The sequence below is a fragment of the Rhinoraja longicauda genome, chromosome 9, assembly GCF_053455715.1.
Source record: "Rhinoraja longicauda isolate Sanriku21f chromosome 9, sRhiLon1.1, whole genome shotgun sequence".
Classification (NCBI taxonomy): domain Eukaryota; kingdom Metazoa; phylum Chordata; class Chondrichthyes; order Rajiformes; family Arhynchobatidae; genus Rhinoraja; species Rhinoraja longicauda.
This window is the reverse complement of record NC_135961.1, coordinates 34,865,094-34,878,250: the sequence shown is the minus strand read 5'-3', so window position 1 is coordinate 34,878,250 and position 13,157 is coordinate 34,865,094. Positions and strand designations below refer to the sequence as shown.

General features: G+C 42.2%; 1 protein-coding gene across 1 annotated transcript in view; it reads right to left on the bottom strand.

Annotated features, from left to right (window-relative positions):
• slc30a6 (solute carrier family 30 member 6) overlaps positions 1 to 13,157 on the bottom strand; it is a 117,443-nt gene that overhangs the window by 95,328 nt on the left and 8,958 nt on the right. Inside the window, exon 3 of the mRNA XM_078405096.1 lies at positions 798 to 884. Coding sequence (XP_078261222.1) covers positions 798 to 884 — 87 coding nt within the window. The remainder of the gene's footprint in view (positions 1 to 797; positions 885 to 13,157) is intronic.

Genomic DNA, 13,157 nt, shown 5'->3' with positions numbered 1-13,157 from the left:
ACAGAAGGAATATTTGGATTGATATAAACTATGAAACCATTATTTTTAAATATTACATCTAGAGTATGAAGCTATTAAAGATATTATTAAAAATCTAACATTATAACTATACAATATTTAAATCACTTAAGTGTGACTTTAGTTATCCAATTGATTAGAACTTAGCAACTTCTTCAAAATGACCAGTTAACCAGAAGCATCTCAAATTACCCTTTAAGAGTGACATTTGATTAGCACAGCAACAATTCTACAATTTCTAGAGTTAAATAAGAGATCAGCATGTCCAAATTAACGCAGCTAATAATGTGCAATTTTAATTTCATCGAGGTCCCTATTGATCAGATGGAATCACGGAGCCCAGGTTCTCAATGGTTGTTGCCTGGTAGTGTAAATTGTGTCCCCCTCTGTTTATTACTTCTTTTCTGTGCTCCTGTATGGCAGAGGGGGGGGGGGGGGGGGGGGCACTGCCGGACACAGGAACAGTTTCCCCCTGTTATTAGGCTTCTGAATGGTCCTTTCATAAGGTGGGTACTGTACATTTAATGTACCTCATTGAGGGCATTGGACTTAGTCTAAGGAACTGGTGTGCTTCATTGCTGAGAATGATATTCTGTACTTGGTATTTTCCTCTTTGCTCTATCTATTTTACTTGAGTTTTAACTGATTGTGTTTGTATATGGTATATCTAATGTTTGGATAGCATACAAAAGAAAGCTTTTCACTGTACCTCGGTGCATGTGGTAATAATAAATCTAAACCTAATTTGCCCATGATGCAAAGACTCTGGGTGTACTTACCCTCCTGTCAGCTGCAACCAGCAGAAACTCCTGAGTAAATCTTCCACCTAATGACCGGTGAGTTTTGCGGAATGGATGAATAGTTCCCTGGAAAAGAGAAATTATAGGAAGACAGGTTAACATTAAACATTAGGTATTCAAATGCTTCATGTAGGGTATAGATTTAGTGTAAGATGGAACAGATTTGAGGAATATCCTATTTATGTTCATAAGTTATGAGCAGAATTAGGCCATTTGGCCCATCAAGTCTACTTTGCCATTCAATCATGGCTGATCTATCCTTCTTTCTCAACCCCATTCTACTGCCTTCTTCTCATAACACCCGACACCCGTCATGAGTCATGCAGCATTAAAACAGGCCCTTCAGCTGAACTTGCCCATGCCGACCAAGATGGCCCATCTAGACTACCTGCCCGCGTTTGGCCCATATTCTCTAAACCTTTTCTATCCATGAACTTGTCCAAATGTTGTTATAGTACCTGCCTCAACTACCCTCTCTGATAGCTCGTTCCATATGCCCACCACCCAGAGTATGCACGTATCTGGAATGCACTGTCAGAGGGAGTGCTGGAAACAGAGTCACTGACAGTGTTTAGAAAGTGTCAGGATGAGCACTTAAATTGTCTTGGCATAGAAGACTACAGGTCACGCTGCAAAATAGGATTAATACAGGTGGGTTTCCACCAGTTGGCCTGGACGTGGTAGGCTGCCTGGCCTGTTTCCATGCTGCATAATTATTTTTCATCCATAATTTCCTTAAAAAAAGAAAACAACTAATTTCACCCTATAATCTAGGCTGGTGTTATACTGCGGTTCTACATTTTCAGCCGTATTAAATGGTCTCATTAGTTAAAGATCTCATCATTAGGGAGCTCGAACTAGCATTATTTACTCAAATACAAACAATTTATCGATTCCGTACATGAAAAAAGTAATAACCTTATCTTAAACTAATGTGGCATGGAAGAAAAAGCAATATATTTTACCATCTGCTAATCCAGAGAAATTAAACTTATTACTGAAAACCTACACCAACCGGACAGATTACTAGAAGGCATGATAAATCATGGTCATTAACTGAAACATTATCCTGCTAAAACAGAACACTGTATCCATTAAAGTCAAACAGTTATGAAGTCCATCCTCCAACATGTGCAAGCAAGATTCCTTGCACTCAATACCGGTAATGGAGATTTTTCAGTGACATTTTAGTTTGCTACAATTAGAGTAGCTATTTTTTTTGTCAGTTTACATGTCCTTTCACTCGAGCAGTGGCTGACACTAATTATTGGGTTTTACAGCAAACAGGAGATGCATTATTTTGACTGCTATTGTCTGGGAGTATTGTTTACACATTGTTTCTCGTCAAGACCCTTAATAACCCTTCAAGTACACAAAGATCTTTGTACTGTTCAAAGATTTAAAAATATTTTAAATGACCTATTTACATGTTGTTTTTAATTACAAAGCATAGCAACTGGTATAAATCCATAGGATGTATAGGAAAATGATGTCCAAGGATTATAAATAGACGATCACTGGATTATCTAAGCATTGGAGAAGGGTAATTATGAAAATACTAACTTGAAATCCACATTGCCCTGAACTATAAAAGTGGAAACAGCAAAAGTGTTCTTATTTAACAGTACTTAGTGAATAAAAGTTGATTAGATGCCACTTGTCATTAATACTGTAAACCATGACAAGACAACGGGCTAATTAGTAGGAGAAAGATCGTTTAGCTTGGCATCATGTTCAGCACAGACACTGCAGGCCAAAGGGCATGTTCTGGTACCGTACATTTCTATGTTCTATCTCCATTCCATTCTCAAAGGAGACACTTAGCTTCCAGTTATTGTAACGTTACTTCTCTTTCTACTCTCACTCAAACTTCTCGCCCCTTCTTCAACAAAGTCCAAAGTTACAGTGCATTCAGAAAGTATTCAGACCCCTTCACATTTTCCTCATTTTGTTACATTACAGCCTTATTTTAAAATGGATTAAATTCTTTTATTTTTATCATTAATCTACACACAATACCCCAGAATGAAGAAGCAAAAACAGGTGTTTAGAAATTTTTGCAAAGTAATTAAAAAGAAATAACTGAAATATCACACTTATATAACTATTCAGACCCTTTGTTCTGACACTCAAAATTGAGCTTAGGTTCATCCTGTTTCCATTGATTATCCTTGAGATGTTATTACAACTTAATTGGAATCCACCAATGGTAAATTAAACTGATTGGACATGATTTGGAAAGGCACACACCTGTCTATATAAGGTCCCATAGTTGACAGGTACGGTACGGTACGGCACGGTAGCGCAGCGGTAGAGTTGCTGCTTTACAGCGAATGCAGCGCCGGAGACTCAGGTTCGATCCTGACTACGGGTGCTGCACTGTAAGGAGTTTGTACGTTCTCCCCGTGACCTGCGTGGGTTTTCTCCGAGATCTTCGGTTTCCTCCCACACTCCAAAGACGTACAGGTATGTAGGTTAATTGGCTGGGTAAATGTAAAAATTGTCCCTAGTGGGTGTAGGATAGTGTTAATGTATGGGGATCGCTGGGCGGCACGGACTTGGAGGGCCGAAAAGGCCTGTTTCCGGCTGTATATATATGATATGATATGATATGACAGTGCACATCAGAGCAAAAACCAAGCCATGAAGATGAAGGAATTGTCCATAGACCTCCGAGACAGGATTTTGTCGAGACACAGATCTGGGTAAGGGTATAAAACAATTTCTGCAGCATTGCAGGTCCCGAAGAGCACAGTGGCCTCTGTCATTCTTAAATGGAAGAACTTTGGAACCAACAGGGCTCTTCATAGAGCTGGCCGCCTGGCCAAACTCAGCAATTGGGGGAGAAGGGCCTTGGTCAAGGAGTTGACCAAGAACCTGTTGGTCACTCTGACAGATCTTCAGAGTTCCTCTGTGAAGATGGGAGAACCTTCCAGAAGGACAACCATATCTGCTGCACTCCACCCATCAGGCCTTTATGGTAGAGTGGCCAGACGGAAGCCACTCCTCAGTGAAAAGGCACATGTCAGCCCGCTTGGAGTTTGCCAAAAGGCACCTAAAGGATTCTCAGACCAAGAGAAACAAGATTCTCTGGTCTGATGAAACCAAGATTGAACTCTTTGGCCTGAATGCCAAGCCATGAAGATGAAGGAGGAAACCAGGCACCGCTCATCACCTGGCCAACACCATGCCTACGGTGAGGCATGGTGGTGGCAGCATCATGCTGTGGGGATGTTTTTCAGCGGCAGGAACTGGGAGACTAGTTGGGATCAAGGGAAAGATGAACGAAGCAAAGTACAGAGAGATCCTTGATGGAAACCTGCTCCAGAGCGTTCTGGACCTCAGACTGGGGTGGAGGTTCACCTTCCAACAGGACAACGACCCAAAGGACACAGCCAAGACAACGCAGGAGTGGCTTTGTGACAAGTCTGTGAATGTCCTTGAGTGGCCCAGCCAGAGCCCAGACTTGAACTCGATCGAACATCTCTGGAGGGACCTGAAAATAGCTGTGCATCGACACTCCCCATCCAACCTGACAGAGCTTGAGAGGATCTGCAGAGAAGAATGGGTGAAATTACCCAAATACAGGTGTGCCAAGCTTGTAGCGTCATACCCAAGAAGACTTGAGGTTGTAATCGCTGCCAAAGGTGTCTCAACAAAGTACTGGGTAAAGGGTCTGAACACTTATGTAAATGTGATATTTCAGTTATTTCTTTTTAATTACTTTGCAAAAATTGCTAAACATCTGTTTGCTTTTTTTTAAATGGGGTATTGTGTGTAGATTGATGATAAAAAAAATGTACTCCATTTTAAAACAAGGCTGTAACAAAATGTGGAAAAAGCGAAGGGGTCTGAATACTTTCTGAATGCACTGTATATTGAGGAGTGGGATTTCATCTTCTGACTTGACACCTTGCGGCCAATAGGATTTAACATTGAATTGAACAATTTCAAATAAACATGGCAAGATGCATCATAAAGGTGTGTGGGCTTTGCTGGAGATGGAATAATAATCCGGAACACGACTGGTAAAAGTCCCTTCAGAATATTGAAAAGGGAAGGGTGAGGAAAAAGTGTGTAGGAAGGAACTACAGATGCTGGTTTATATCAAAGATCGACATAAAATGCTGGAGTAACTCTGCAGGTCTTGCAGCATCTATGGACAAACGGAATAGGTGACCCGAAGGGTACTGACATGAAACGAGATCTCTTCCCTTTCTCCATAGATGCTGCCTGACCCGCTGTGTTATTCCAGGATTTTGTGTCCATCTTCAGTGGGGAAGAAGCGTCTGGTATGTTAGATTTGGTGGAAAAGCGAGAACAGGAGGAATCTTCTTGTTCTAATTGGGAAGTGGATGGAGAGCAGATGTGTGGAAACGGAGTGAACATGGTTGAGATCGCCATCAACTATTGTGAAAGGAAAAACTACACTTCAAAAGAAATAATAACATCACAAAGACACTGCTGTGGAAGAAGGCAGATACAATAGTCATGGAGACAAATTGGAAGCTGACGTTGGACAAGACCCTTGAGGAATACAAAGGAAGTAGAAAAGAACTTAAACGGGGAATCAGCAGGGCTAAAAGAAGCTGTGAAAATGTCCTTTGAAAGTGGTATTAAATAGAAACCCAAGGCATTTTATACATTAAAAGCTAGAGGGTTGCTAGGGAGAGGGTAGGATTACTCGATGACAAGGGACAGAACTTATGCCAGGAGCCAAAGGAAATGGGTGATGTAGTCAATGAGTACCTTGCGTTGCTACTTATCAAGAAGAACGTGGAGCATTAGAGTTCAATGAGGGATGTGCTGATATTCTAGGGCAAGTTCATATCAAGAAGGAGGTGGTGTTGCATCTTTTGAAGAATATTAGCGTGGATTAATACCCAAAGCCTTATGAGACCTAGCTAAATTGAGGCAAGAGAGGAAATTGCTATGGTCTTAACAGAGTTTTGAGAATCCCTTTTTAACCAAAGGCGAGGTCCCAGAGGATTGGAGAACAACCGATGTTGTTCCTTTGCTGAAGAAGGGTTAGAGGAACAAATCAGGAAATTATAGCCCAGTGAGTTTTGCAGTGGTGATCGAGAATTCATAGGGACAGGATTTACTCACATCTGGAAAATTATGGACTTATGAGGGAGAATCAGCATAGTTTTATGCAGAGGAGGTCATATTTTACAAACAATGGAGTTTTAGGAGGAGCTGACAAAGATGTGTGATGGGGGTAGGCTAGTGGATGCTGTCCACTTGGCCTTTGGTGAAGCATTTGACTTCATGCCTCATGGTAATGGTACACTGATCGAAAAGATTAAGGGAAATGGGATTTATGGAACTGCGGATGCTGGAATCTTGGGTGAAGCAAAGTGCTGGAGGAACTCAGCGGGTTAGGTAGCATCTGTGGGAGGCATGGATATGTGGCATTTTCATATATCACATCCATTGTGATATCTGATGGATATCACATATCCATCACATACCACACCATCATACTCAAGAAGAAGGGTCTCAACCCAAAGCGTTGCTTATCCATTCCTTCCATAGATGCTCCCTAACCCGCTGAGTTATGGCAGCACTGGAATTTATGAAGAAGTGGTAGATTGGATTCAAAATTTGCTTAGGTGGGGTATTATTCAGTGGGGAGGTCTGTGACCAATTGTGTTCTGCAGGGTTAAGTGCTGGGACCGTTTATTGGTAATATACACAAATGATTTAGCTTAAAATATAGGTGGCAGACAACACAAAAAATGATAGAATTGTTGACAGTGAAGAAGATTGTCAAAGGATACTGCAGGTTATATGGGCGGAGATGTGGCAGCGTTTAACCTAATGCAAGAGTTAAGTGCAAAGTAAAATGCTGGACCCTTAAGAAACACTGTTGTTCAGTGAGATCTTGGGGCGAGTCCATAGCTCCCTCAACATGGCAACACAAGCAGAAAGGGTGGTAAAGGTGGCATACGCATACTCGACTCGTCGGTCATGGGACTGGGTACAAGCCAAGAATTCATTTAGAGAGATGAGCACAAACCAAGAGATCATATCATAATTTCATTCTGTTCTTAAACATGGCTCTGGAATTACAATAGGACTTCTAAGTATTCAGTTATACATGTGTGCCCTGAGATAAATTTGCTTTCATTTATTCCCTTTGTAAATCCATCTCAGCACCGATTTCTCCTCTTTAGAGTTCCTTATATTGTGCACTCTTCCTCAAACTGTTAAGATAACTTACCACTATTGTGTATATACAAAAGATTGAAACCTCGTGGATTTTTCTATCTAATTACCTCAATCTCAAGTGCAGAAAAGCCACACACATCATCTTCCCAACAGAATGGCAGTTTATAAACTTATCCAATAACCATGTTATTACTTTTGTTTAAATATAGTTCCTGCCTCGTTATTCGTCCTGTTTTCTGTTATTCGTGACCATTACTCATATCACTAAAAACACAAATACTTTAAAGATAATTCAGATTAGAATGTTAATAAATGTATTTTCTTTAAGTTCAAGCATGAAGGGAAAGACTGAAAATTCCCAAATGCTTTAAAGAGTTTCAAAAGTTAAAACAAAACATTATTGTGTATGCGTGTGCTTTAAACTGTTATTAGTTCCTGGTCTGCTGGAGCGAGTTGGACTGTTTACTATTGTAATATATATGAAATACATCTCCAGATTCCAGTCTGTTTAGGTCTGTCAAAATATCCTTCACCCCTTTTCACAGTTAAGCTCATGTCATATGTTCCTTATGATTGCTACATTCAAATGCTAGATCCAGGCCTACCATTATATAATGTCATCTCTAGCTCAGCTTTGTTTACCCATCTTTGAGCCATTTCCTTCCATTATCTAGTAAAAATGTCACAAATACATCGGCGAGACCAAACGTAGACTGGGCGATCGTTTCACTGAACACCTTCCGCCTGAATTTACCTGATCTCCCGGCTGCTAAACACTTTAATTCTCCTTCCCATTCCCACACTAACCTTTCTGTCCTAAGTCATCTCATATTTAGCTTGGGCAGCTTACAGCCCAGTGGTATGAATATTGATTTCTCTAATTCTGTAATCCCGGCATTCCCTCTCTCTCTATCCCTTCCCCACCCAAGTCGCACCAGCTTCTCATTTTCACCCTACAAACAGCTAACAATGGCCTGTTTCCTTTATCATCATTACTTTTTAGCATATCTTTCATTCATTGTTCTTTATCTCTCTCCGTCATCTTTTATACCTCTTATTCCCTTTCCCGTGACTTCAGTCTGAAGAAGGGTCTCGACCCAAAACACCACCCATTCCTTCTCTCCAGAGATGCTGCCTGTCCTGCTAAGTTACTCCAGCTTTTTGTGTCTGTCTCAGAGCCTTAATTCAACCATCACCACAGAAAGTGGGATAACATAGAACTAGTGCGTGCGGGTGATCAATAGTCGGCGTGGACTCGGTGGGTTGAAGGCTTCCACTCCATGGAAAAAGGCAACAGCTTCAAGATCCTGGGCGTACATATCTCTGAAGATCTATCCTGGGCCTGACACATTGATGCAATCACAAAGAAAGTTCATTTTCCACTTCCGTACAATTTTGAGGAGATTCAGTATATCAATGGATACTCTATTTAACTTCTACAGGTGTATGGTAGAGTGCACACTATCATGTTGGGTAGCCTACAATGCAATGGCATGAACATTGCATTTTCCAATTTTGTGTAACATGCAACTGTGTTATTTTCCCACTCCCACCAGTTCATCTGAGCTCTCCCACCCTTTGTTCACTGTTTCCATCCCTTCTCCCTTTAGTTACCAAGTCCATTACCCTCCCCCACCTGTCAGATGCCCAGCACTCACATACCTACCCACCTGGACGACTTCTCCCTTGGTTTATCTTTCCTACCTTCTCCTGCTCCCCCACCTGGCTCCATCTGCCCATAATCCCCTCCCCTTCACCTGGTTCCACCCCTCTTGCATATAATTACTCATATCTTCCCTCTACATTTTCAGTCTGGTTGCAGGGAAATATTGATCATTCCTTTGCCTCCATAAATGCTGCTTAATCACTGACTTTTCCCAGCAGTTTGGTTTTAGCTCTTACACTTACTTCAGGAAATCTTTTGCGACGGTATTTCACTTCTATTTTGTACATACACCCATGTTTCATGTCACCATTGCACTTGATAAATCTTTAAACATTATCTTTGATGTTGAATTTCCCCCTTCCCCCACCCTTAGAACTAAAATAACTACATTGGGGAACATTAACTGCAGAAGCTGATATCTTGAGCAGAAGACAAACTGCTGGAGGAACACAGTGGGTCAGGCAGCATTTCTGGAGGGAATGGACAGACTAAAGGTTGGTCCCCTTCTTCAGACTGATGGAGTGGGGGGAGCTGGGAAAAAAAGCCCATACCCACCATTCTTTTCTAGCTTTCTCGCCCAACTCCATCTATCTGAAGAAGGGTCCCAACCCGAAACATCGCCTGTCCATTCCCTCCACGGATGCTGCCTGACCTGTTGAGTTCCTTCAATAGTTTCTCTTTTGAACTAAATTAAGGTCCTAATCTAGTGTATAGAAGGGAACTGCAGATGCTGGTTTTACACCAAAGATAGACACAAAATGCTGGAGAAACTCAGCGGGAGAGGCAGCACCTCTGGATGAAGCAGATCTTCAGACTCTGAAGAAGGGTCTCAACTTGAAACATCACCCATTCCTATCCAGAGATGCTGTCTGCCATGCTGACTTTCTCCAGCATTTTGTGTCTAAGGTATTAATCTAACCAGATTGGAGGAGGAGATTCGTTTTACAATGGCTCCACCTGGTGGATAAGTCCCCTTTTTCAAACTATATGTTTAGAAAAGGACAAAGTATTGGAGTAACTCAGCAGGTCAGGCAACATATCTAGAGCACAAAATGCTGAGTTATACTCTTAAGTATTTATATGTTGGAAAGATACCAGTGAACAAGCCTTTTACCCTGCAACACTTAGTGCAGTTGGATTAGCTGTAAAGTCATTAGATTCTCTGTCTCACATTAAGCTAACAAGTAGCACTGGTTAAAGTCCCATCCAAAGAATGTCCCGACCAGAAACGATACCTATCCTTTTTCTCCAAAGATACTGCTGACCTGCTGAGTTACTCCAAAACTTTGTGTCTTTTTTTGTAAACTAGCATCTGCAATTCTTTGTTTCTACGTGAAGCAGCACTGCTGAGGCAGAAAAACCACCCACTCAGCTCACAAATTCACTTGAATTGGCTTTTCAAAATTAAAAACACCATTCAATGTTAAGGGTGCTACATAAGTTCAAGCTATTGCAAAGTTAACGTTGAACTTGAGAGCAGAGCAAATTGACGGTGCAAAAATAAATGGGGTACAGATTCACCACATTAAACAAACTATGCATCAATTAATCCAAGACTGGAAATGTCTTGTGCGTAATGACCAATTTTACAAGGGAAGAACTCGGCATGATATTCAAAAAATGAATGGAATAGTATAACCTGCAATATTCCATAGAATTTAGGCCCAATGCTAAATATGTATTGCAGATATAACCAGGGATTAGGCCTTCTGCAGAATGGCAACATATATATTTTTTGGCAATATAAAATTTTCCAAGGAATATTTATCTTTAGTAAAGTAGATTATACTGGATACCTTTAAAACAATTTAAATGAAATATTTAACTACAGTCCACCTACATGGAATCAGGCACTTTGGCCCTTCACTTAACGAAAGTCACATTATATTTTCTTCACATTCTCCCCAATTCCTCACGTGTTCTACCACTCACAAGGAATAAAATCAAATATCTTTGGGAAATGGGAAGAAATCAGAGCAACGGAGGACACCCATGCTGTCACAGGTAGAACGTGCAATCACCCACACAGTCAAGCATTGGTCTGAATTAAACCTGGGTCACTGGAGCCGTGTGGTAGCCAACCTACAGCTGTGAGTTAGCCACCGTGCTGTTCCTTCTTGCTGTGTGTGTGTGCAGCTTAAGTGTTTCAATAAAGTAAGCTGTTTTTGAGAACTTATGTTTTCCTTCTGCCTTTCCACTATTTCGGGGGGGGGGGGGGGGGGGTAAATTCTTCAGTCTTACAGCAGATGGCCTCCAGTGCCTTACCAAAGTTCCTATTCTTAATATGCATACCCCCATGAGCGCTATCAGCCTGGCTCTGGAGAAAATTGCAGCTGAGCCAACCAGCTCTTGCCCAATATCTACACACACACATTTTCTAGCAGATGGAAATGGATATACATTAGGAACAAAAACCCTAGATAATTTATTCCCTCTCACCCAGCTGAACCAAGGAAGCAGTAGCATAAACTGGATTGAGTCATTTTACTTATTTTACTTATTTTCTCCAGAGATAAAATGGCTATGAGTTTGTATTCAAGTTAGCAATAATAAAATAATTAACTTGTTTTCTCAAAACTCCTTGTGGCTTAACATTTCAATTTAGAACATTATTTTGCACTGTGTTGCATAATGTACTGATGGGGTATTTTAGACTTTAGAGATACAGCACAGAAACCGGCACTTCGGCCCACCAAGCCTGAGCTGACCAGCGATCGCCCCATATACACACTAACACTATCCTACACAGATTCGATGCCAAGACAGTTTAAGATAGATATCAAGCTGGAAAACAGGCAAGAACTACGAGTTCGGGGAGGACAATGGTTAACGTAGAGCTAACATCAGAAGTCCAGACTATTTAAATTCTACAATGGCAGGTGTGGAACTTAAATTGAGATTAATTAAATAGAAATGGGACGGCACAGTGGCTCGACGCCAGAGACCCAGGTTCCATCCTGACTACGGGTGCTGTCTATATGGAGTTTGTACGTTCTCCCCGAGACCTGTGTGAGTTTTCCCTGGGATCTTTGGTTTCCTCCACACTCCAAAGACATACAGGTTTTGTAGGCTTGGTAAAATTGCAAATTGTCCATAGTGTGTGGATTAGTGTTAATGTGTGGGGATTGCTGGTCGGCGGGAACATGGTGGGCCGATAGGCCAGTTTCCACGCTGTATCTGTTAACTAAACTAATCTGGAATTAATGTGTAGGAAAGAACAGCAGATGCTGGTTTAAATCAAAGGTAGACACAAAATGGTGGAGTGACTCAGCGGGACAGGCAGCATCTCTGGAGAGAAGGAATGGGTGATGTTTCGGGTCGACCCGAAACGTCACCCATTTCTTCTTTCCAGAGATGCTGCCTGTCCCGCTGAGTCACTCCAGCATAATCTGGAATTAAAGCTAGTATCAGTAATGATATTTGTGAAACTTCTAATTCTTCAAAAAATCCATTTGATTGATTAATATATTACGGAAATTTTCCATCTTTACCTGGTCAGGCGTGTACGTGACTAGAGACCCACATCAATTCAATTGACTCTTAACCCCACTTTGATATGGCCCTACATGCCATTTATGAGCAATTAGGTATGAAAAATCGAACAGTAGATAGAACAGTACAGCACAAGAACTACCCCATTGGCCCACAAAGTATGTGCCGAACATGATGCCAAGACCAACTCATCTACCTGTATATGGTCCATATCCCACCATCCCCTGCATATATAATAATAATAATAATAAGCATTTATTTTATATAGCGCCTTATCAGGTGCTCAAAGCGCTTTACATAAACAATCAAACATAAAAACAAACAGACAAACTATCCTAACGGAGAAGCGGCGAATAAACAACGCCAGCGTCCTCTCACGTCAGGGTCCGGCAGTAGAGAACAAAAAGCACAGGACACACAGATACAATTTTTACACAATTTTTACACAAACAGCCATCACAGTGATTGCTCTAAGCACACCCTCACTGTGATGGAAGGCAAAGTCTTATCTCCTCCTGATTTCTTCTCCCGTGGTGCCACGAGGTGATCGAGGCTCCCAACTTCTTGAAGCCCCCACTGGGCGATGGAAAGTCCCAGGGCCGAGCCGAGCAGGCCGATGAAGGTCCTGAGCCCCCACCGGGCGATGGAAAGTCCCAGGGCCGAACCAAGCAGGCCGATGAAGGTCCTGAGCCCCCACCGGGCGATGGTAAGTCGCAGGGCCGAGCCGAGCAGGCCGATGAAAGTCTTGAGCCCCCACCGGGCGATGGTAAGTCCCAGGGCCGAGCCAAGCAGGCCGATGAAGGTCCTGAGCCCCCACCGGGCGATGGAAAGTCCCAGGGCCGGGCCAAGCAGGCCGATGAAAGTCTTGAGCCCCCACCGGGCGATGGTAAGTCCCAGGGCCGAGCTAAGCAGGCCGATGAAGGTCCTGAGCCCCCACCGGGCGATGGTAAGTCCCAGGGCCGAGCCGAGCAGGCCGATGAAGGTCCTGAGCCCCCACCGGGCGATGG